This window comes from Lepisma saccharinum, chromosome 17, assembly GCF_977018435.1.
Source record: "Lepisma saccharinum chromosome 17, izLepSacc3.1, whole genome shotgun sequence".
In the NCBI taxonomy this organism is placed as follows: Eukaryota; Metazoa; Arthropoda; class Insecta; order Zygentoma; family Lepismatidae; genus Lepisma; species Lepisma saccharinum.
This window is the reverse complement of record NC_139245.1, coordinates 31,122,194-31,146,512: the sequence shown is the minus strand read 5'-3', so window position 1 is coordinate 31,146,512 and position 24,319 is coordinate 31,122,194. Positions and strand designations below refer to the sequence as shown.

Here is a 24,319-nt window from a genome sequence, read left to right as displayed (position 1 = left end):
ACTGTTGTATTCATAATAAAGTCACCAAAACAAGTGGCAGACTTTGTCGTTCTTGTTCATAGTAGCCTGTTAGAAAACTTCACAACTTCATACACATTCACAGTCACGCACTCAGTCCACAGTGTGATGCTATTGTTGAAAATATTGCTAAACCACTTCACTTCAATGATATAAATGGAGAAATGTGTTCCTCAAATTCTTGAATTTTTGCATAGGAATATTTAACTAGCTCCAATTGTCTGCTCGCCTGATTAGCAGGGTTTCACCCACTGCCAAGTGACAAGGGGTGGGGAAGCTAGTAACTATTGACTGATTCACTATTGGTTGGTTCAGAGATGCCAAAATTTCAGCACTCTGTAGCTCTTCACCCACTGCATTGACGGCTTCACCAGTCCCTTCTTCTACGTACAATATAATAGGCTGCTGGTCATCACCTCCTAACTGAAGTTCTTGAGTCCAGTTGATGGTATCCTTATTCTCTTCCATAACTAACAAAGAGTTAGTTTCAACTTCAGTTTGCTCAAAATTCTCCGGTTTGTTAGCTGACGAATCTTCTATCTTCACTTCCGCTGTTTGGATATCATCGAACGTTACAATGAATGAATTAGATGTAGCAAATTGATCACCGGTAGATTGCGTAGATTCAGGTACATTATCGTTCGGCATTTCAGTCGTAACGAGCAACAGAGGTTCGCTCGCACCGACATCGCTGCCATGGCACTGATGCATGTGAGCTTTCCAAGCACCCTCCAGAACGAACACAGCTTCGCAAAAGGAGCATTTGAAACTTGCAGAATTGCTCAAGGGTGAATCTTCATTTTCTTTCCTTCTTTTCCGAGGAATGTCTGGAGTAATATAAGATACTTCATTGCTATGTTTCCGCATGTGATTTCTCCAAAGTGCCATGTGGCTGAATTCAGAACTGCAAACGTGGCATTTGAAGCTTTTAGAATCTTGCCTAGGTGCAGAAATGTCTTCACTTTTTAATAAAGGACTGTTTGAACTCAAACTTTCTAGTTTTCCCTCGTGCTTCAGCTTATGCTTTCTCCATGAACCCTCCCCGACAAATGTAGAATTGCAAACATCACATTCAAAAACAGAAGGAAGTTTTCTCACTGTAGAATTTTCAGCTTCATTATCTTCATTTGTGGACTCAACTGAATGCTCAATATCAAGGTTATGAATTGCAATACCTAAAAAAAAAATTTCAAATTGTAAAATTAATTGCAAATTATACAAGTTTTGGTCTAGAAAATTACATTAAATTTCTGAACCATAAATGTCACTAACAATAACAATATATCTGGTCAAAAGCAAGTAAAATTTCTTAAGTAAAAGGTGACTAGCAGAGTGGACAGGACAGGAGCTGTTGTGATAGCGCAGTGACAGATTCAGGTACATATGTTCATTCCTGTTTTTATTCAAATTGAAAGCATCGACTTCCGTGGCAGAGTGGTTAACGCAACATGCTATGACACCAGAGCTCCCGGATTGAAATTCATGGGTGTTCTTTGCGAGTGTCCCTTCATCAAATTCATCCTCTCGTCCATCATTTATCCTCATTGTCGCAATTATCCAAAATTGTCATAAAAGTGATGCTAAATAATAAAAACCAAATCAAATTGAAAGTATGATATTAAAACTATAAATTGTGTGCACTCAAATGCTCTGTGCAATCAGAAAATGTGTTCGGTAACTTTTGTTAAAGGATTGGACAAACTTTAATTTGAGAATTAAAAGACTGCATTTAGTTACAAAATTGCAGAGTTGTAGACATAATAGCTTGCAAGACTTCAACACCATATGCACCATCCAGCAAACTATACAACCTTAGAAAAACATCAAAATTCTTTCTGTTGTGCAAGTTGCTTATTTGAGGACCTTTGGAAATTTCGAATTGTATGTGAAAGCTGAAAAGGGGAAGTAATTGAGCAAAGACGTTTATGTGTGTTTTTAAGGAAGTGAATAGGCATATTTTGAAACTACCTGTTACTGAGTTTCAACAACAATGGTTTCTCGCTGTCCCTTTTGTACCTGCCAGCACATAATTAGGGATCTCAGTAACATTTTTTTTAAAATTAGCTGTAACATCACTGTTTTGCTTTTTGCTGGCCAAATACATATACCCATTTCATCATACTTTATTTTTTCTTTTGTGCTTTTCACATATGGTTCTGAATCCAATTTTTACTATTATTATTATGGTGCTATATACACAGGCACCAAAAATGTATTTAGGGGGTCCAGACCAGCCCCTGCCGAAAGACTTACAAAGTACAAGAATTAAATAATGAAAATATACTTGTTGTTTAATCGACGGTTATTTATTTTTGCCAAACTTATTGGAAGGCAAGGATTATATTGGGATCATAAGACTTTGAATGACAGTGTAAAATAAGATTTATTACTACTTGAAATAGCATGCAAAACATATTACCAGAAACTTTACTTTTTGTCAATTGGAACTAACAACCTTTTTTGATATTCAATAAATATTCAATTTTTATCTATTTGACATTAATTTCCTGGCCCAGTAGTTGATTTTCTTACAAATGAAGCTACATAATGAATATATCACTATCCTTATACAATATTTTTACCTATTCATGTAATAAAATATATTAATTAATTTCAATATAATTAACATTATTAAATATAATTATTTCAATTTAACCTTTAGACTTCCGAGCAGGTTTACGAAAGTACCTGGGCTTCTTGGCGTGAATTTTAAATTCGAACTCTCCTTGGAGGTAAATTGTTATAACTTGGGCACTATGGGAGCAATCTACTTGGGATAAGTTTTGTTTTGCAGCTAAAACATCAGAGCATGCAATAGTGTACAATTCAGAATGCCAAACCGAGGAAGGAGGGTTTGGGGGGGCGCGAACCTCGAATTTCAATGGAAAAAAAACAACATAAAAATCTGGAGTTTGCCCCCTCTTTTCCAGCTATTTTGGGGAGAAGGTGCAAACCTTAGTATTCTTTTCAAAGAATGGACATTTCCAAAGAGAATGAAACATGTTTCATGTCCCTGGGTGCCATACAAGTTGAATAATGAGCCCAAATGTGAAACTCTGTTCGGAAATGTGGCATGGATATGTTGCGGAAGCAGGGGGAGTGTGAATTTCCCATGCTTGCTCCAGACCTGTGTCAGAGTTTTCACCCAAACATAACAGTATGAAGGTCCAAAAAGCACATTCATTTCGTAATCAGCACCATGATACCATATGGTATCATCGGGCCAGTATGACCTTACTCTGATGATACCATATGATATCATCGGAGGAGCAAAGGTTAAACATTATTATTATGAGACATTTGGTACAGACCCCCACCCCCTGCCAAATATATTTCTAGATACGTGTCTGACAGGGACCTACATGGTGGAGCAGTTAGTACAGTGCACTACAATGCCAGGGGTCCTGGGTTCGAATCCCAGTCTGGGCATGGGTATTCTTTGCGAGTGTCCCTTCATATCATCACTCATCATCATCATGTCAGAAAAGCGATACTGAACAACAACAAACAAAGTATATACACCCCGGTGGTATTTGAAGGAAGGATAATGGGAAATTCCTTCTTATGGTTGCTCATTTTTTGACTCTTGGGGAACATATTTCAATGCTTCAATTTCTGAAATTGGAATTTCCCCTTGCTGGAAATACCACACTGTATATACAAAATAATGTTTATGAAGGTATCCTTGCTGCTCTTTCAAGATTTCAATGATATTAAGTTGTTGTAAGCTTAAAAATAAAACTGATGAATTGCATGAATTTTACCTGTATCTGCTCCAGCCTCTTGACTATTGAGCAACTTATCCTCACTTGTTTCTTGGTGTTCAATCCTCACAGATTGTGTATTTTCACCATCTGTTGATTCTTCTGCAACAAAACTTGGAACGGGCGATGAATCAGGTAGACCGCATCCATGGTTTGAAAACAGAGTGATGTCAGAGAAGTGCATGTTGCAGGACCCACATGTATGTGAATCATTAGCCAGTTCTGTCACTAATCCAACCTGTACTGCAACTAAATAATAATAATAATGATAAGAAACAATTCAAAAAGTCACTTAGTAGAGCAAGATTTGTATTTCAAAAATACTTTTACATCCATAAATTCTATGTAAAAATTGCCACATTAAAAATGAAAAAGACAATCCTGAGATTCACAATAACACATACAGTGAAAACAAAAGTTTAAAAAATGTATGTGCCCAACCTTGAGATAAAAGAATGCATTTTAGAAACACAACATGGGATTTAAAAAATCTAAGAGGTGCAACATTTAATGAATTCACAAGAATGGAGAAATGAAAAACTATTTGCAGGTACCAATTACACTTCTAAACCAAGACATGCTTTCAAAAATGCTGGAAAAGATCATTTGAGTGGAGAGTGAAAATTTTTGAGCCCTTACATGGAAGGAATGCTAGGTAGTTAAAATTTTGGAGGATGTAAGGTTTGAGTTTTAGGACACTCTGTGCGAACTTTTATGAAATTCACATGTTTTCTTCTATTTTTTTGTCAGGTTGAAAATGAATGGCCAGAGAAGAGAATGTCCGGCAGGGCCGTAATTCGGTACCTCTGTCGGAAAGGCCTCACTGCACAGGCTGCTTTGGTCGAGTGTGGCTTCACTGCACTTCCCCATCCACCTTATTACCCCAGTGAGATTTTCATCTTTTCCCTGCTATAAAGAATTCACTTCGAGAACGTTACTTCCACAGGGACAAAGGTGGTCATTCAGTGGTCTGCGACTCAGGACAAATCATTTTACCAGATCTGTAAACAGAATGCATAAGTGCATTGATCGGGGGGTGGGGGGGGGTGAATATAGAGATTATGTGATTATGTAGAGAAATCATAATGAGAAACTGTAGCTCAAACACCCCTTTCCTGTGAGGCTTAAAATCTTTCACTCTCCCCTCGTACATATCACTTATGTACAGTCATGGAAAAAAAGTTCTTCCCCATAAGGCTTTAATATGAGCAAGTAATGCAGGAGGGTAGGCAACACATATTGCACCCTTCGATGATCGGGTGATTTTGCCTGTCTTAACACCGAGAAATGTGTTCCACGCGAAGGTCAACATGACAGGAAAGCAAAGAGGGTCACGTGACTATTGGTTACGTGGAGTGTTGTGCTTGTCCACGTCCCCAGTTCTTGATCCACATTGCAGAAAAAGTAGAGCTGCATGCAATATATGAAAATAGGTTGTTTTCAACTACACGCGTAATTATGATTTTCCCAATTGTAAATCTATCAGACGTGTCTCCCGATTTAGTCGGGACAGTCTTTTACTTTGAATTCCTGTTTGTCATAGGCGTAACTTGACGGGAGCAGAAAGGGCATTTGTAACCCCCCAAAAAAATCAGGTTTCTTAAAGCTGCTAAAACAGGAATTAAATACTATGATTTGACGCGTCCAAAAAAAGTATTATATTGAAAGATTTTTCCCAAATACGTAGATAGAAATTTAATACTTTGAAAGTGTCTCAGATTTGTTTATTGTCACAACTTAGTGTGGCACAGGTGTACTACAAAAGTGGAATTTCGTAACAGAAATATGAACCCACTCCTTTTATTTCGTAGCCGATTTCATCTTGAAACTGAAATTAAGAATATTAGTTAATAATGTCATTGGTAAACAATAAAAAAATGTGTTAGACCCAATTCTTTAATACCTTATCATAATCTTTATCGCAAGTTGAAATTTTGTTGTAAGTCCACTGTATGCAAAAAAAAAAAAGGTAAAGTTCTCACCTGTGCTTGGCGCTATGCCATGAAGGCGTATAGGGGGTGTGGGGGTAATGCCCCACACTTTCTTGATTCGTTCGTGAGTGGGGGTGATGTGATCAGCATCACGCCGCCCCACACTTTCTTGATTCGTTCGTGAGTGGGGGTGATGTGATCAGCATCACGCCGCCCCACACTTTCTTGATTCGTTCGTGAGTGGGAGTGATGTGATCAGCATCACGCCCCTGACCGCCTTTACCACCAGGGTTTCCCCCAGGTACCCATGTCATTCGACGCTGGGTGGCCGCTGGGGCCGCTTCCAACGTTAGAAAAGTTCCCGGGCTTGAACCGGCCGGGAATCGAACCCGGGACCTATAGCATGGTAGTCAGACGCGTTACAGACTTTTTTTTTTTTATTTATTTTTTTAAAGGAAAGCCCCCTAAGCGGAAGCTTCCCCCATCACATTCACTCATATCATTTCATTCACATTTCTATTTCAGGACTTTTTCAGGACAGACAATCACAAATACCCATGCCTTACCCGGGACTCGAACCCGGAACCCCTGGCGTTGTAGCGCGCTCTGCCAACCACTTTTTTTTTTTTTATTGTCTCATTCTGATATACAAGTTATGGAATTACATTGTTTTTGACATAAGTGTAGTACTGCTATTACAATTCGTATTTCTATCTGGTTAACCTTTACATTTTTGTTTGACCTAAATTAAGTATAAAGCACTAATAAGAATTTTGCATACCATTTCTTCCTTGCTTGGAGAGGAATTTTTTCATATTGTTCTTGCAAGAAGATACTGAATTGTTTCTTAAAACTGCTCTCGTCATTGTGAAATATATATAATAAGTATTCTGTTATCAACCATTGTACTGCTCGTTGTTTTGTTGGTGGATAAAAATTGAAAGCAGGAAAAACTATATCTGTATCCGTAAACTTTGTTAATGAGGTGCGGCATATACGACTGAGCATTGTTCGCAATTTGTTCCACGCCGTGGAGGAGTTGCGACACTTGGTTATCCTGTGGGCTAAAGAGTCAGGCACGTTGCATGATATACAGTTAGGAGAGTCACTGATTCCATATTGGTATGTCCTATCTCTTGTCACTATAACACGATGAACCACTTTGTACCATATTGATTGGGCAGCTTTTGAAAGGTGTTTGGCGGAGACATTTTCCCATATTTGTGGCCAATTATGTGTATTGAAATCCCTGACTATTCGTGGTACTGTGTGCTTGAAACTATTGATTTCACTATATCACTTTTTAACAGATGGTGTAATTGTCTCATGTCGTAATAACTGGTAGCATACCTGTAAAGCGATGTCCTTATAAAACAAAAATCTTTTGGGGATACTTTGGATATCGATGGGAGCTTCTAATGGAATGTCCTGTATTATCGTCTGTATACATGCTTGGGTCGTTGACTCGTGCAGTGAGAAAGCTGTTTTAAGGCCAGTCTGTACAAACAATGCTCTTGCCTGTGTGTTCACGTGTATTAGTGCCAAACCACCTGTCTTCTCTGTTAACGTGACCTCATTCATTGCCACCCGGAAAATTGTATCGTGCCACAAAAAGCCGCCAACAGCTTTGTTGACCTTGGCTAAGTGCTGTGTTTTGAAGGGCAGGATTTTTGCTACATACCAAAGTTTAGAGAGAGCAAAAACGTTGATAAATCTTACTCGTGTTTTTAAACTCAGAGAGCGAACTCTTGTTCACTCTGAGGACGTAGATTGCCCTCTCGCACGTGAGATTACTATTGGCTTCGATCGTTTCATCGATATTTGCATAGAAGTTTATACCTAAAACTTTTATTTTCTTGTCTACAGGGATCTCCGTATTGTTTGTGAAAGGATTCTCCTTGCCAAGGGGCATTAGGAATGACTTTCGATTGTTTAGTTTTGCTCCTGATGTGAGCTCAAAAGTATGTATTTGGCTTTTAACACTGTACAGATCTCTTTCATCCTTGAGAAAAATCGTGACGTCGTCCATGAAACTGCCAACTTGTATTGTGGTGGAAGCCATAGAAATGCCCTGTAAATGATGCTGGATACTAAACAAAAAGGGGGCTATTGTGAGGACGTACAATGTGCTACTCAAGGGACTACCTTGTAGTACACCTCGTCGCATTGTAAAACTTGTTGTCAAGAAACCATTTATTTTGAGTTTTAGCAGCATATGATTATATAATGTTTTTATCCAATTAAGAAAAGTGTCTCCGAAGCCATATGCTTCTAAGACTTTGTACAGATATTCGTGGCTCACACTGTCATATGCTTGAGAAAAATCTAAAGATAGAATTGCCTCTGATGCATTCTTATTTTGTTTGGTAATAATTACGTCTCTTATCGTTTGTAGCAAGTGATGTATACTTTGGGACGTATTACAAGCGAACTGTAAATTGCCAATAAGTTTAACCATATATTTTTTTAAACGCTGATTTATGCACCTACTTATAAGTTTGATGTCACTGCTCAATATGGAAATTGGCCTAAAATCTGTGACGAACTTTGGATTTGCCTTTTTGGGAACTAACACTATAACTCCCGTGCTACTGGTCTTCCCTATGGTCCCCGTTGTCAACACTTCGTTGACCCATTCCGTTAATTCGTCTCCTATTAGATCCCAGAAACATTGATAGAATTCTGATGGTAATCCATCTTCGGCTGTAGTTTTATTCCTCGGAGCTTTGAATACTGCATCATGAACCTCCTTTTTACTAAACGGTTGTGTGAGCTCAGTTCTTTCATTTTCTGTCAGTGACGCAGGGAGGTAGTTCAAAAAATTGCATTGCGTTTCTGTTGGATTAAAGGCTTGACCAAGAAGATTTTTATAGTATTGCAAAAACCTGTCGTGTATACTATGAGGGCTGGTGACAACTTCACCGGAATCTAAAGTTAATTTATGAATAACGTGACTCCTGGCGTGTTTATGTTCTTGAAGAATGTGACTTAGTGTGGCTTGCACGTCTGGGTCTATAGGAAGAATCTTGCTCTTTATTATTGCTGCAGATTTTCGTTTCCTATGTATAGCAAGTAATTGCGCTTTTATTTCATTTGCATAAGGACGATCGAAATTACCTTGCAATGCTAAACGATGGAGATCATTCAAGACTGCATACAAAAAATTATATTTGTTTCTTTGATCTCGACTAACCTCTGCACTGAAGAATTTACTGACCTGACGAAATTTAGGCTTAACTCGAGTTTCCCACCACTCGATTAGGGTCTTGTGCACTGGCCGAGAGGCCTTGAGCTCGTTCCACGTTTCCCTGATTAGCTGGACATAACTACCATTGCGTAATAATGTGCTATTTAAAAGCCAGTATCCGCTACCTTGTCGGGGTTTGATCAAATCTAAATTTATTTTGAGAATTGGGACACTATGATCACTAAAGCATACTGGAAAATTTTGAACACTAATGATATATTCCTGAAATCTTGGTGCGACATAAAACCTATCGATCCTTGACGCACTATTGGAGGTGATATGTGTGTAACCTTGACTTTCGCCATTGGTGTGTATCCAAGCGTCACGCAGTTGTAACCCCTGCGTTAATTCATAGAGCGCACGTGAGAAGTTGTATCCTGGATTTTGATCTTGTGAACGAATTACGCAGTTAAAATCTCCCGCTAGTATAGTGTCTAGTGTGTGGGATGTCAACTCGGGCCCTACAACTGTTGAAAAAAAATCTTCTCTTTCCCGTCTGTTTTGGCTTCCTGACGGAGCATACACATTACAGAGAAACACTGAGCCTAATTTGGCACTTATTTGTCTGCCCGTGGGATGGGGCACTACATTACGTAAATCCAAGTGTCGCCTACATGCTATGGCACTCCCTTGTGCAAAGGGAGTAAAATTGTTGTAAACTTTAAACATGTTCAGTACAGAAAAATCGTCTATGGCTACCTCTTGTAAGAGGGCCACATCAATAGACGATTTAATGAGAAAGTCATTGAGAGCAATTATTTTGGTCTTACTTTGCATTTGATTCAAATTTATAGATGCCAAGGTAAATGTTTGCATGATTAGAACTGTCCACAAAAGAAAACTAAACTTACTTACATTCTTCAACATTACTAAACTCTAATTTCTGCCTAGAATGCATTAACTATGCTTTCCACTAAATAAATCTGGGGTAAGTTTGTTACTCGTCGAAGGTTTCTCTTTAATTACATTTCCTGAATGACTTGTTAAACTACTCTTTGAAACATCTTGTTTTGGGGTACCAGGTTCTACTCTAAATTCGTTATGAACTATTGTGGAACTTACGCATTCATTATTTTTCTTCTTCTTTCTACGTAGCACCATGGACTCTTCCGCCACTGACCGTAACCTTGATACAGATCTTGACCGTGATTTCCTAGGAGAGGTAACTACGGGGAATTCTGCCTCCGCGAACAAAGCACTTGGGGGTGGGGGCGGGGGTATGTGATGCATCTTCTCTGAAGTGGTCAATGTTGGCTGCTCCATCTCTTCCCTTCCTGTTGGTGCATTCTTCTCACTAACTTCCTGTCTGGTACCTGTCTCCTCGTCGGTGATTCTGGGGCTATCCGTGTTCCCTCCATTGCTATCTCCTGACGCTGGGACTTCTGCAACTAACGGAGCTGAATCTCTTGGTTTAGTCCGTACGGGTAGCACAGTTGGTTCATATACCATCGGTACATTGTCAGCGGGTATATTAACCGGACCCCTGCGGGGCTGGTTCCCTGAGGATCGACGCTTAGGGCACTGAGCAACTACATGATCCTCCCCCAAACACGCGAGGCACGTACGCACCTGCCCAGGGTATGTTACCCAATAAGAGTCTCCATTCATTGTTACATATGAGGGTATGGGTTTACGTAGTATCATTTTAATCAAGACACGTCCAGTTCGAGTAGGGTAAATGTGATCTGCAGAGTATGTCTCGTCTTCAATTTTTAACACTTCCCCATAAGACCTCATGACACGACTTATCACTTCTGCACTTAATTCAATTGGGACTACATGGATTCTGACGATTACATGCCTCTGGTGGGCCCATTCTACTTCAACTTTATGATCACCATCTACGTCACTGTAGATTACCTCAGCACCAAAATCATTTAGTAACCTTTCTCCTACCACTTTTGTCGCAAATTTCACGTACAAACACTTACGAAAGTAATCTATTTCAAAACTGAGCACTTGGTTCGTAGGCACTTGGTAGACATCATGAAACCATCGATGAAAATCCAATGACGTAGGTCGCGTTTTGACCTCACGGAAAACAAATTTCAAGGTGTTTTCTCTTTGTGTATTCATCATGAACTATTTCATCGTATCTTCACTGGCTCACGGTAATTGTAGTCAAAACCTCGCTTGCACTCCAAAGGAAAAAAGAACTAACACAACACTAGCAAACCGTATACGGCCCTAGCTAACTCGGACAGTTCGATCACTAAGCCTTCTCACGCGAAGAGCGGAGCTCGGTATGAACTGATACCTGCACGAGCTGCAGGCAGACTGTTTTTTTTTGTTTTTTTTTAAAGGAAAGCCACCTAAGCGGAAGCTTTCCCCATCACATTCACTCATATCATTTCATTCACATTTCTATTTCAGGACTTTTTCAGGACAGACAATCACAAATACCCATGCCTTACCCGAGACTCGAACCCGGAACCCCTGGCGTTGTAGCGCACTCTGCTAACCACTTCGCCACGGAGGTCAACACCGACTGAGTCACCGGCACAGATAGACTAATCTGAAGTGCATACAGTTTAAAGTGGGATCCGAACCACTATGTGCGATCACCTGGTATCGTACCCCAGACCCCTTGATTACAAGGCCTTACCACTACCCCATCAGTGAGGCGCACACAATCTTTGTATTTTGACCTTTTTAAACCTATATGTATCATATAAGAGGTTGTTTAACGTTGCTATGCCTCTATGGATTATATTTAGCCAGTATTCGAGCACATAGCGTCAGGTTTCATAGAATATAAGCTTCTCTTCCATGTTTATGGTTTCCTGTCTGCAGTAGAAAAACTGGCAGGTTCCCATAGCTTTTCTTTCAATAGTCTTCCAATGGTTGCATATCATATCACTCAAATTTGATTCATTCGTTTCGAACACAATCCCCGATGGCGCAGTGGGATCGTGGGCGCCTTGTAATTAAGGGATCCCGGGTTCGATACTCGGTGGAGGAACATAGTGTTTCGGATCCCCCTTTAAATTATAGGTCCATTCACGATTAGCCTAACAGGACTTAAGACACCAAATCAAGCAACTAACACAATCCCGTTATTGTCCAGATTATCGAATCCAGAACCTTCGTCGCGAATAACATAAGCAGGAAGACAACGTGAAATAACCGAACAGAAACAGAACCTAAAACCTACATTGGATAGATTGGATTAAGTCGACGATACAGCATGGGTTCTGAAATGAAAAAGAATACGAAAGTTGAAGGACCTCTATACGCACCCACTTTTCCTCCACTCAATGGGGAAGATATCCTTCTAGCTGAGAAGCCTTTACGTAGGAGTGCCCTGAGGGAACTTCAAGGCCACGACGATAAAGTATTCTCCGTGCAATGACGGGACCAAAACATACATCAGATAGCTGTTCCTCCTTATTTCGTACGCCATTGATAACTGGAACACGTGACCTCGTCTTTGGTAGAGCAGAAGCCTGCTTGCTTGCCACCACCCTTTAGTTCAGTGACCTTCGCCCGTAGTCAGCAAGAGTGAATGACTCACCATATACTTGTCTGTGAGGCTACACAAGAATAGATATTTCGTTAGTGGCTGTAAGTATTGTTTCATCTGCAGTTATATCAGTTACCATTTCAATAGTTTCCTTCCTAATGGTTACTTTAGTGATAAACATGTAAATTAGTTCTCGAGAGTGAACGTTTTATCTATTTGAACGGGGGATTTTTATACAGCCTGCATGTATTATTTTTTCCTGAAACAAGAAGAAATTCGAAGACGCAAAAAGAGTTGTATAAGAGTAGTTAACAAAAGGAAAAAAGAAGAATAAATCGAAAATGTAAATGCTGAAATAAATTATGGTAGAGATCGAGTGAATAACATTTTGTCATGGGGCCTCCTCGATGGCGTAGTGATAACGTCGTCGCCTTGTAATCAGTGGATCCCGGGTTTGATACACGGTGGATGCACATAGTAGTTAGTATCCCACTTTAAACTGAAGGTCGAGTCCAGATTAGCATATCTGTGCACCAAACCAAAACTAAGAAAGAAATTGTCACAGTGTAAGAAAATTTCATGTTCAACCAGATACGAAACAAAAGGGAATAATACTATATTGCAGGTTGGAGTTCACATCTGTAGCATCTAACCAGCACAATTATGAATCGCAACATATCGTATCAGATCCATTTTTATTATACATGTATGATAATATAAGAGAAGTAGAGGAAAGAGAAAACCAAGCGAAACACGGACGCCTTCTCCAGAATTTCAAATCTCGTTACATATGGTTCTGCGTTGGAGTCCCGAACAGGCATGACTTTCTTGTTCTTGCCCTTTTATCTGCTTCATTTCATCATAATTCATCGTTATGGTTTACCTGCAGGGGAAGAATACTGGCAATAATTGCCAATACAAAGCCAATGACAAACAGAACAACTCGATTACGGAGGTGCCAAGAAGAAACGAGACTTGACAGTTTCTCCGTCTCTCGGTTTGTCGAATTGAAAATTGCTCTCCCGTTCTCGGTCTCGATTAGTTAAATATAGAAATCGAAAATGTATGTGAATGAATATACATGTATTTTATATATTCCGGTTTTGTAGGAGATTTCGTGAGAGATGAAAAAAGTACTCTTCCATCGTATTTATTTTTATAATTTTTATTCCCTGTTCGATGATCGCGACGATAAGGACGAGTGACCATTACATGAAATTGATGACGAAATAGTCAAACACCCCCCACAAGGACGGTACTCAAACCCGGGAACTTTGGCGACGATATCGAATGTCAATCACTTAATGAGCTTGACCACCGAGCCTGCTTAATGTTGTTTCTGTCAGGTAATTCGTAATAATATCCCACATTCACTATCATTTGCTTCATAATTTATCTTATTGTTGTGATTAACCTGAATTCAAAGAATTAGTTGAAAGGCAAAAATGCAAGATTGAATGTCTCTGATGTTACTTCGTGCCGAATAATATGACGTGGTATTATGATATGAATTTATTAATCATATAATATGCCTATTCATTCCATTGATTGATCCCAATTGAGCACACAAAATATGCTATAATGTCCACTCCATGGAGGAGTGGTTAGCACAGCACGCTACGATGCCATGGGTCCCTGGTTAGAATCTCGACTTGGGCGTGGGTGTCCTTGGTAAGTGTCCCTTCATCAATTTCATCATAGCATCACTCATCTTCATCGTCGCTATTTGCCAAAAGTGAAAGAATAGCAAATCTAAATAACAAACATCCAATCAAATCGAACATCTCTACCGATTTAATTCTATACGGTACCGAATTCCCACTTTATTACTGCATCTTAAGTCATTTTACAGCATCTCAATTGTTTTCCGATTCGAAAACATTTGGAATGTTGTTTTGTGCAGTTGATTGTGCATTGTTTCGTTGTTTGGATTGTTTAATTAACGTCGCATTAATTAGTTTTAGACCAATCGTGACGGGGGAAGCAAGAGCACAAAGAAAGCAAAAAAGACAAGGAAGAGACCACGGCTTTCTTTAAAGATAGCATCCCATGAATACAACTCAAGTGACTGCAGAATATTATGAATAAAATTTATTTCGCTTTTTCCTTTTATTTCTGTTTCAGTTATTTTACTTCGCTTTTCTTCTACCACTCGCGTTACTCGTGTCGGTGAGGAAGAATTATAAACTCGTGAAATGGACGATGGTACAAAAAAATATATGCCTCTCCCACGGTTCGAAACTGTCAGTACAAAATATTGTCTTATTTTTAAAATTTACGGGCAAATATGGTTTGTCACGTAGCAATTTTCACTTATCTCTTTCTCAAGGGGTTCCATTGCCTCTCTGATGTCGTAGTGGTAACGTCTTCGCCATGTAATGAAAGGCTTCCGAATTCAATACCAAATAGAGAGGCATTTGGTTCGGATCCCATTTTAATCTGTAGGTCCAGTGCATGAACTGGACTTAAACAATTAACGTGTGGCATGTGGTCTGTGATGAGAACCATCATTTCAGCGAACCTCTTGACAATGACTCTAATATCACTTGAAAGAATAGTATTTCTTTACGAGTAGGTCTTGTCAAGAAACCAGTTCCTGAAATTTTCTTCTGGAGGCATCGTAGCACCCAGCTGTTTGTTGTGGCTGGGGCACGAGTCATGTGACTCATGCTATCAAAGCTCAATCCTTCCCGAGAACTCAGAATCACCAGGCAAACTTAAGCGAATATTTTGTTATTTGGGTTGCATAAACAACAGGCTTTAAGACATTACGAAATTCTACGTCCCGTGGCCCAGGTATTTTTTTCTAAGACTGTACACTACCACAACCCCCAGACTCACACTAGCCACTCACTAACCTATCCTTACTTATACAAACCACTTTTATTTCAAAACCACACGTTTTACATCCCACCCGCCCACCATCCCGCAACAAACACTACCTGTAGGTGCTTTTCGTGCTCAATACCTGTTGCTATCTGTTCCCATCATCTGGCTACATCTGGCACGGTGGCATCTTCTTTGCAAGTATTATTATTACATATTAATACTATTAATATTTTCAAATACATTAAGAGCCCTCCAAGTGAACAGGGAATGGTTGGTTGGTTGGTTGATTGATTTAGAGTTTTAAGTCCACTTTATGCACAGTAAGGCTAATTGAGACTGGACCTACAGTTTTAAAGTGGAATCCGAACCACTATGCACCTCCATTGGGTATCGAACCTGGGACCCCGAATAGGGAAAGGATATGTTTCCACCGCCAGCATCCACTATGTGTGGCACTTGGTGCAGCTGATAAGTGAATTGTGATCCACAACAGGCATGTGTTTCCCGTGTGCAGAATGGGTCGGAAGAAAGCCGTTAATGAGTTGCAAAAGGGATCATTGCATTTCGGCATTCAAAAGGACACATTGCACAGGAAGTGGCGAAATTCACTGGTGTGTCGCACAGTACAGTGAAACATATTTATAGGCAGTGGAAGCAAACGCAGTCCACAGGAAACCCACGTGCGAACAGTGGTAGAAACAAAGTGCTCACAGAGACCGCAGACGAGTGTCACGTCTTGTGTCAACCAACTGTTTTGCAACGAGGCAACAATTGCTGCAACTTGTGAATGAGGGGGCACATGCCTCAATTTTAGAATGTACACTGTAAAGGGAACTCCGTGCCATGGAGGGAGGAGAAACCACTGTCAGGTCACCTGTCACCTGTCAGGTCACCTGTCACCTGTCAGGTAGTGCCAATTACCTGTCAGGAGATTTCACACTCAGGAATTCCTGAAATGAAATAAATGTTCTAAGATAAGGACTAGTGACTTCGTGTTGTTTTGTGTATGGACCCTGTCTGGGAATGTATATATAAGATTATGTTTTGTAACATTCATCAATTTATTGTGAGGTTTCGTCTGAAGAAGACCCTGTTAGAGGGTGCAAACATTATGTTTTTATGTATATTATTTTTTACTATAAAAGTTTATCTTGGTCAGCATTTTAATGTTTTAGAAACCACTGCTCAGAATGGCACACAAAAAAAGCATGCCTTCATGGGCTAAACATCACAAATCCTGGACAGTAGATGACTGGAAATGTGTCATCTGATCTGATGAGTCCAGTTTCTGCCTCTACAGTAATGATGTGTAATGTAGAGTGCACAGCCAACCACATGAAGCCTTCCATGAGGACTGTGTACAAGGTGTGGTACAAGCAGGTGGTGGGTCAGTGATGTTCTGGGGGTGCTTCACATACAAAGAATAAGGGCCTTTGGTTGAAATTACTATTCACTTAAACCAGCATGGCTATTTCAACTTCTGGACGAACAGGTGTTGCAGTTTGTCCAACATCTCACCGATAATCCAACTGTGGACACACAAATTTTATCAGGAAGAAAACTGTCACGTGAATAGAGCCAAAACTGTCACTGCATGGTACGACGAGCATGCGGAGAAGCTCTCCCATCTTCCCTGGCCAGCAAAGTTCATAGATCTCAATCCTATTTAGAATCTGTGGAGCCACTTGGAACAATGGGTCAAGATGAGAAATAGACATCCATGAAACCTTGCTGAATGTCGTGACCAGTTGATGACTGAGTGTCCACATCCATATACTTGTCGAGTCCATCCCATGCTGAATTGCTGTTGCCATTTGCTCCAAGGGAGAGCCAATCAACTATTAGGTACGATTTCCATTCAAGGTCTAATTTTTTGTCCAGTGTCCTTACATGTTTCTGAATAAAAGCAATTTACTAGAATAGAAGCATTTTTCTTGAACTACCTTGAACTTTTCTATTGCAGAAATCAACATTTAAAAAAAAAAAATTAAAAAATACTCAATTTCATTACAGCTTTTCATGCTGTCAGGCTATATTGTAATATTCAAAGGGCCTCCCTGATGGTACAGTGGTAAAGTCACGATATCCCCTGCCCGATACCCAGATTTCACTCTAAACCAGGGATTCCCAATCGTTTTATGTTCACAGCACCCATGGGAATGAGATTAAAAACTTGGGGCACACTTGTTAAGATAGTTTTAAAGATTTTTAATCCTATATCGAAGTTGAATATGTTATCACTAGCAAGTTAAATTAATTGTCAAACAAACACCTACTCCAGTACTAATGTTACTCCAAGGAACAAACATCAGAATATAATACACTTTACAATGGAAATCATTCAAAAGAGTTTTGTTTTTGATGCTTATAGCACAAATGTTTGATACCAGGCCTTACAGTTGACAATGGAACACGCATATCATTCTCGAGGTTATGCAATCAATTTCTTTCTTTGGGTTTTATTATCGCCATAGCAGAGAAGGCTTAGTCGCACAAATATGAAGTTGGAAAGGGCAAAATTACGTCCATTGTTTTCTTCAGTAGGTTAGGCACCCCTAGACCGTTCTCGCAGCACCCTGGTTGGGAATCACTGCTCTAAACTGTAGGACCAGTCCAAATTAACTTATCTGCGCATAAAGTGGTCTTAAAACTAAACAAGTTATATTCAAGTTATGGAAAATTTTTAGCAGACAACACAAAGTATTTTTTACTTTTAAAGAAATTAGTTCATTATGAATATTACTGAATATGACTATGTCAAGAATCTTATATTTTACATGCGAATGTCACACACATTAACACTTTAATACCCCATAAAGACTTTATCACTGAAATATTCATACTGGTCTATCCTTAATATTTTTGGTACTTCCCAAGAATAACACAATCATCTCATACCATGATGTTTTCAGTTTTATATGAATTTTCAATATAGATATGAATATGCAATATGTGCATTACTGCTGTTTTAACAAGACTAATGGATACATGTTCCAGTTCCAGTAATAACCTGTACTATAAGTTTGTGATTAGAAATGAACTATAAATCAATCAAAAATTTATAATTTCCAAACAAATATTTACAATATACCTGCTTACCTGTTCTTGTGCTGTAATCATCTCCGTCAGAAGAAATTACACTATTTGGAGAACACGTGACTTCTGAAAGTTGACACTTGTGTATTGCAAAGATGTCAGGCTCATAAAAGTACTGGTTACACCTTGTGCATGGATGAAAATCTTCATAGTATGGTGTTGTCTGGGTTCCAATTGATTCAACATCCTGCACAGAAACTAATTGAATAAAAAGAAGGGATATATTAATAAAGTAATATTCATAAACTTACTAATTTAATAAAACTCAATGCAAATATTACGTTACTAAAAAAACCTATTTCGCTCAAATATTTTATCTCTTACAGTCTACATGATGCAAAACATCGTGGCAAGAAATAATTCTTTCATACTTACAAAAATATTACCTAGGTGTTACTTTTCCTAAACTTTTCCACATACAAATTACTCTGGTGCTTTCATATTCTTACTTTAGAAAAATGTATTGATGTCAGCCGTGTGGTTAGTTCTGACACAAATCAGTACAATGAAAGAACCTGATTGTAATCTAGGAATCCTGTTATGATCCCCGGTTGGGGCACAGTGGTTCCTATCCCACTTTAAACTGTACTTCCAGTCCCGATTAGCTACCTGCACATAAAATGACTTGAAACAAACCTTAACAGAACCTGAGGCACCATACCATGTGTAATTCAAAGAATTTCACAAAAAAGAGTGTGTGAAAGGCTAACATCTTTCTGTTCAACCAATAAGTGTTGCCAAATGCCAAATCAACTAAAGTGCTGACTGAAAAGTACTTGTTGTTTAGTTACATTTAAAGATATATTCCATCATCTAAAAGGGCCAACGATTTCATAAAAAAAAATGTGCATCAGGCAAGCTTCGGTGATAAGCATTAAATACCATGGATAAAAATTCAAAGTTAGCTTCCCTCAAGATGCATTCTAGGGACTCTGATTGTATGGTGATAACAATGTCACCTCATAATTAGACCTCGGATTTTTAGTTTCTAAAAAGTGTGCTTTTAGGCTCCTAAAATAGGCTCTAAAAATCCTAAAATAGGTTCGAAAAACCCTAAAATAGGTCTTAAAAATCTTAAGTTAGGTTCGAAATATCCTGAAGTAGGTTAAAAAAAATTAAAATAGTTCAAAATTCCTGAAAAATGCTGATTAGGTATAGTTTCTGGCAATAAAAATGGGACACCTATATCCTGAAATACGCACTATCAAGCATAACGTTATGTGTGTGGCCTAACCCTATGGCAATGGTAGAACTTGACCTTTGGAAATTGCAATTAAAATCCACTCTTCGCCATATAGTTAGGCAACAATATTTTTTCGTGTTATCCACAGTCAAACTCCGCAATTTTGTCTGCGAGTATCATCTTATATAATGAAAATAATATTTCAATAAAAACATAGTCAGTGGTGCAAACTTCAATGCTTAAATGTTAGTTTGCAAGGCGTGAATGCCACAAAGTACCGAAGTGACGCGAAAGTGAGCAAGACCACACAGATCAGACCACTTTAGATTGTACAGGTAACAGTTGCACCAGACATTTTGCTTTGTTTAGAGCTCTAAAAAAATCACCATGGACTTGGAGGAAGGGAAATCGACAGAGAGTACGTTTCAAACACGTTCCTCATTGAATTTTTTCGTGACCAAACAAAGCAAATGCCTCTGTGTGACATAAAAATTTTGTGAAATCTTTAAAAACATGTAAAAACCTAAGAAAATGGCTGGATTTAGATGCGCAAACCTAAAATAGGTTCTAACAAGCAAAATAGGGTTCTTTAGGCACCATAAAACTTCATCAGTTATTGTGTTTTTTAACGAAACATTTGATATAACTTATTATTTCTTACATACCTGTAAAGGAAAAAATAGGTTAAAAAACTAATATCTGAGGTCTACTCATAATCAAAGGGCCCTAACTTTCATCCCTAGTGAAGACACAGTAGCCCTGTCTAGTTTGCTACACTCTTTGACACCAGGTGTAGCGCAGGTGCAAGGAAAGTGCATTAAACCAAGTAGACGCTGCATGCAAGAATCAATAAATTCATCTTGGCACAAATAATAGCGTAGATTCAATGAATGACTGTCTGTTGCTTTAAATGTGCATTTCAATGGTTAGCATGCACCATGTGACTTCACACCTCACCGTACACCAATACAGAATGAAGTGCAAATAGTGAAGATGCCAAAAACACTATGTAACATCAAATCGACGAAGTAAGCCCCGCGACAGGTTAACTTTGCAGCAACTTTTCACATATATAGACCCAAACGTACGAGCAGAATATAGTTCCGCTGCAATGCTGCCAATTTTCTCACTGTCTGTGATGTGATTAGCTCGGCGGTTGAGGCAAGACTGGCATGGGATATGCTGAGCGCTGTTTTCGGTGTATTAATACATAAAACCTGCTGCAAACTTAACCTGTCGCGGGGCTTAGACGGTTCAGTGTTGCACTTTGTAACCAACTAGATGCGAGAGTGCAAAGAGAGCCAAAAAGTAAAGTGAACTAGACAGGGCTGTTGTGCAGTGCTCACGATTCCACCTTCTTCTAGGGCCCAAGTTCCTTTTGCTTTATTGCGATCTCATCATGCTACGAATAAAATTTTAACATATTTCAATTTGGATTTATTTCTGTTAACACATACTGTGGAGTTTTAGTGATTACTTAAGATTTTGTTCAATATATGCTTTCGTAGTTAGGTTAGGCAGGCCAGGTTTGGTTCACTTAGCATTCAAATAAAGTCCCTAAATGCATTCTATTAAGTTTCTAATTTACTTCTACATTAATTCCTACTAATACTGACCTAAACCTCATTTTTTTAAAAAAATTTGGTTATTTCAAGTCACTTTTCTACCTCTTGAACTAATCATTATGATGATGATGAACTGGATAATGGAACAAACGCGGTGATATATCCATGTCTTAACCAGGGTTTGCACCTGTGACCTCTGGTTTCATAGTGCATTACAGTGACCACTGATACATGGGTGCCAGCATTACTTAAAATAAACTGATTTTCAATAATTTTACATAAACCAGACTAATAATCAGGTACGGTTCCAATTATGTAATGATTGTGGAAGTAAGTTTGAAGTTCAGAGAAATTAATGTGTGTGTTTTTGGAGATGCAGAAAGTATTAATCTGCGAGCAATCATCTCATGAAAAGTAGATTGTGCAATCATGTTCTGAGGATTATTTTTCAGACAGAAAATGTTGTATGCATGTAAGAGATGAACGAAAATGCAAAAATACGGTAAATTTCTCGTAAGGGACAAACGGATTTCATCAAATTTACAGGAGAAATTACTTACCGAATGCAGTTTCTTTATACTTCTGGAAGTTCGGGGAAGTGTTTTCTCGCATCGTTCATTGAATTTTGACGGTAAATCATCTATTTTTCGATATAAATGTGTGACCGATGCACGGAAGTTCTTGCATCCATTTACTTCCAGGTGGATGTAGCCTGTGTGTGATGACGTAATCCTGGTCAGTGTTTCTAAACACGTGTTTTTGTAACTGAAGAAGATACGTTTCCACAAATGGTTTGTGGGACTATGTGTCAATGGTTCGTGGGGCTATGCGTCAATGGTTCATGGGGCTATGCGAGAATGGTGTGTGGGGCTACGCATACTTTTTTCGAAACCAATTTTTAGCTATTGTAACCTATAGTGACCCTACCTAACCTAACCTTACCGAAAATGGTTCGTGGGTCTATGTATGAATGGTTTGTGGGCTACATAGGTATTTTTGGGTGCAGTGGGGTGGAAACACTGCATGCTGAGTACGGTAGTGAAACTGTGATCGCCATTTTGCGTGTTACCGAAGGCAAAAAGAAACGAAGAAAACTTACTCAATATGTCGCAAATAGAGCTTATTTCCATGAAATAAGCGAAATGCCACCTTCAGCAATGTTTCTCAATGCAGAATACGTAAGTACGAATTTTCAAATTAAATAAACTAGCAAATTTCAGCTGTTTGTCCCATACGAGAAATTTACCAAAAATACTAAGCCAAGCAAACCTAATAATCCCAAACTTCTTGAAATGTAGGAGCAAATTGAGAATACTGGAAGTATCTTCAATTGCTTTCAAATTTGGCATACTCACTAATTTTGGCCTCGTAATCATGAATCTGCAGTTAAAATTTGGTGGTCACATCTAGAAATTGCAAAATAAGTTGAAAAAAGTGGGTCCATGAACGGAGAAAAACACCCTTGATTTATGAAGAAAACAACAATTTTTTGCAATGATTAGCATTTCAAAACTATGTTTATGATCACTCTTAATTTTAACTATGCTTGCCTAACCTAACCTTACCATGAATGGTTCGTGGGGCAAACATGTTTTCAACTTTTACGGAAGATGCCGTTTTCTCACATGCAAATCATTTCTCACTTATTGCACAATACTTGAGCAACATTTGTAGCAAGGCCGTTGTGCGGAAAGGAAGACGTCTTCATATAATTTCCATGTTAGTATATGGAGAATCATAGCGGTAATTGAGAAGCTAATTTTGCAATTTCTATACGTGACCCCCAAATTGTAACTGCAAATTCGTGATTACGAGACCAAAATTAGTGAGTATGCCGAATTTGAAAGCAATTGAAGATACTTCCGGTATTCTCAATTTATACCGAAATGTATAACTAGTAACACAGTGAGGGCATAATTATAATGCTAAGAGCTCCAAACCTGACATGCCTAACCCACTCATTATGTGCAAATAATATTCAACAGCTAGAGTCTAGGTTACGTCCTTCTTGCCCGTTTACAAAACCGTGCTAGCAGACAGCCGGCGCTCCGGCATCCGTAGGGTAAGTAAGTTTTTCTTTTTACACTTTCTGTCACTAACCATTCACGGGAACGAGGTATGCCTATGAGGTTAGGTTAGGCCTGTTAGGTTAGGTTCCATTAGCACTCATTTCACCCCTAAATATGTGCTTCATCATCGAAAAATTACCTCGGTACGTTCAATCACGCATATCCGGACAACATCAGTTTTTCTAGATTTTCTCCTCCAGGAAATTTTTCCTCGCCTTGGGATTTAGTTTGTTGAATTCCTTATACAATAACCTATCCAACAATATATGACACGTATTCCTTATGAAAAAGATACTGGACTCTTACCACCAAAACTAAATTAAATGTTGTACAACCGAACCAAAATCCAACCAGCAGACGTTCATAGACTGGTTAAGTTTTCAAAGGTACGGTATAGAGGCATTAAGTAGTAATGGATTCTACACACAATAAACATTATTACTGAAGAAATGTAAAATCCTCAAGACTGAAGCATATTAGTCCAATCCTCATGGATTCATTTTGTGAAAATTAAAGGATGCTAGTAAAGATGTAACCTACTTGTTTCGTTTCAATGCATACTGTTTTCGGGAGTTGCAAAAGCAGCAAGATCTGATGTTCTCCTATCATAAAGTTTATTCAATATAAATTAACTATTGAACTCTAACACAGAGATGCAACACAAATGAAGGGTTTTTTTAGCTCTAAGAAATGACAAAATAATATTCATAGAGCACATCTTACCGCAAAATAACAAATCATCCTCGTCATCTTCAATATTCATTTTGAATGTCTTTAACACGGAAACAAAATATCTTTAAGAAATTTCAAATTTTATACAAATACGCTGTACAAAGAGAGATAGGTAGGCGCACAGATTACCATAGGACCTTGACCATAGGAGCTGAAATGGTCACACAGATTACTATACCAACTGAGTGATCAGAACATGGCCCACTCCACCAGCACAGGGAACCAGTAGCATCCCCCATTCAGATGGCATCCCAGAAATTCCATGAGCTTGGTTAGAAACAACCTGTGCTTTCAGTAATCTGTTTCTTTACGAAATTCGTGAAAATTTTGTATACCTCAAAAACCCCTTCTGCTTGCTACTGGAAATGAAGACAATTAATATTCTTGTTTTGGTCCTTTGATGCTATGGTTGGCAACCTTGG

General features: G+C 38.8%; 1 protein-coding gene across 1 annotated transcript; it reads right to left on the bottom strand.

Moving 5' to 3' along the window:
- LOC146001257 (uncharacterized) lies at nucleotides 1-24,065 on the bottom strand. The gene is made up of 4 exons (XM_083138560.1): nucleotides 23,889-24,065; nucleotides 18,352-18,546; nucleotides 3,783-4,031; nucleotides 1-1,193 (listed from the first exon to the last, which is right to left on the bottom strand). Exons 1-4 carry the CDS (start codon nucleotides 23,926-23,928, stop codon nucleotides 226-228), a joined length of 1,452 nt encoding a protein of 483 aa, XP_082994686.1. The 5' UTR covers nucleotides 23,929-24,065; the 3' UTR covers nucleotides 1-225.
- Nucleotides 24,066-24,319: the final 254 nt, after the last annotated feature.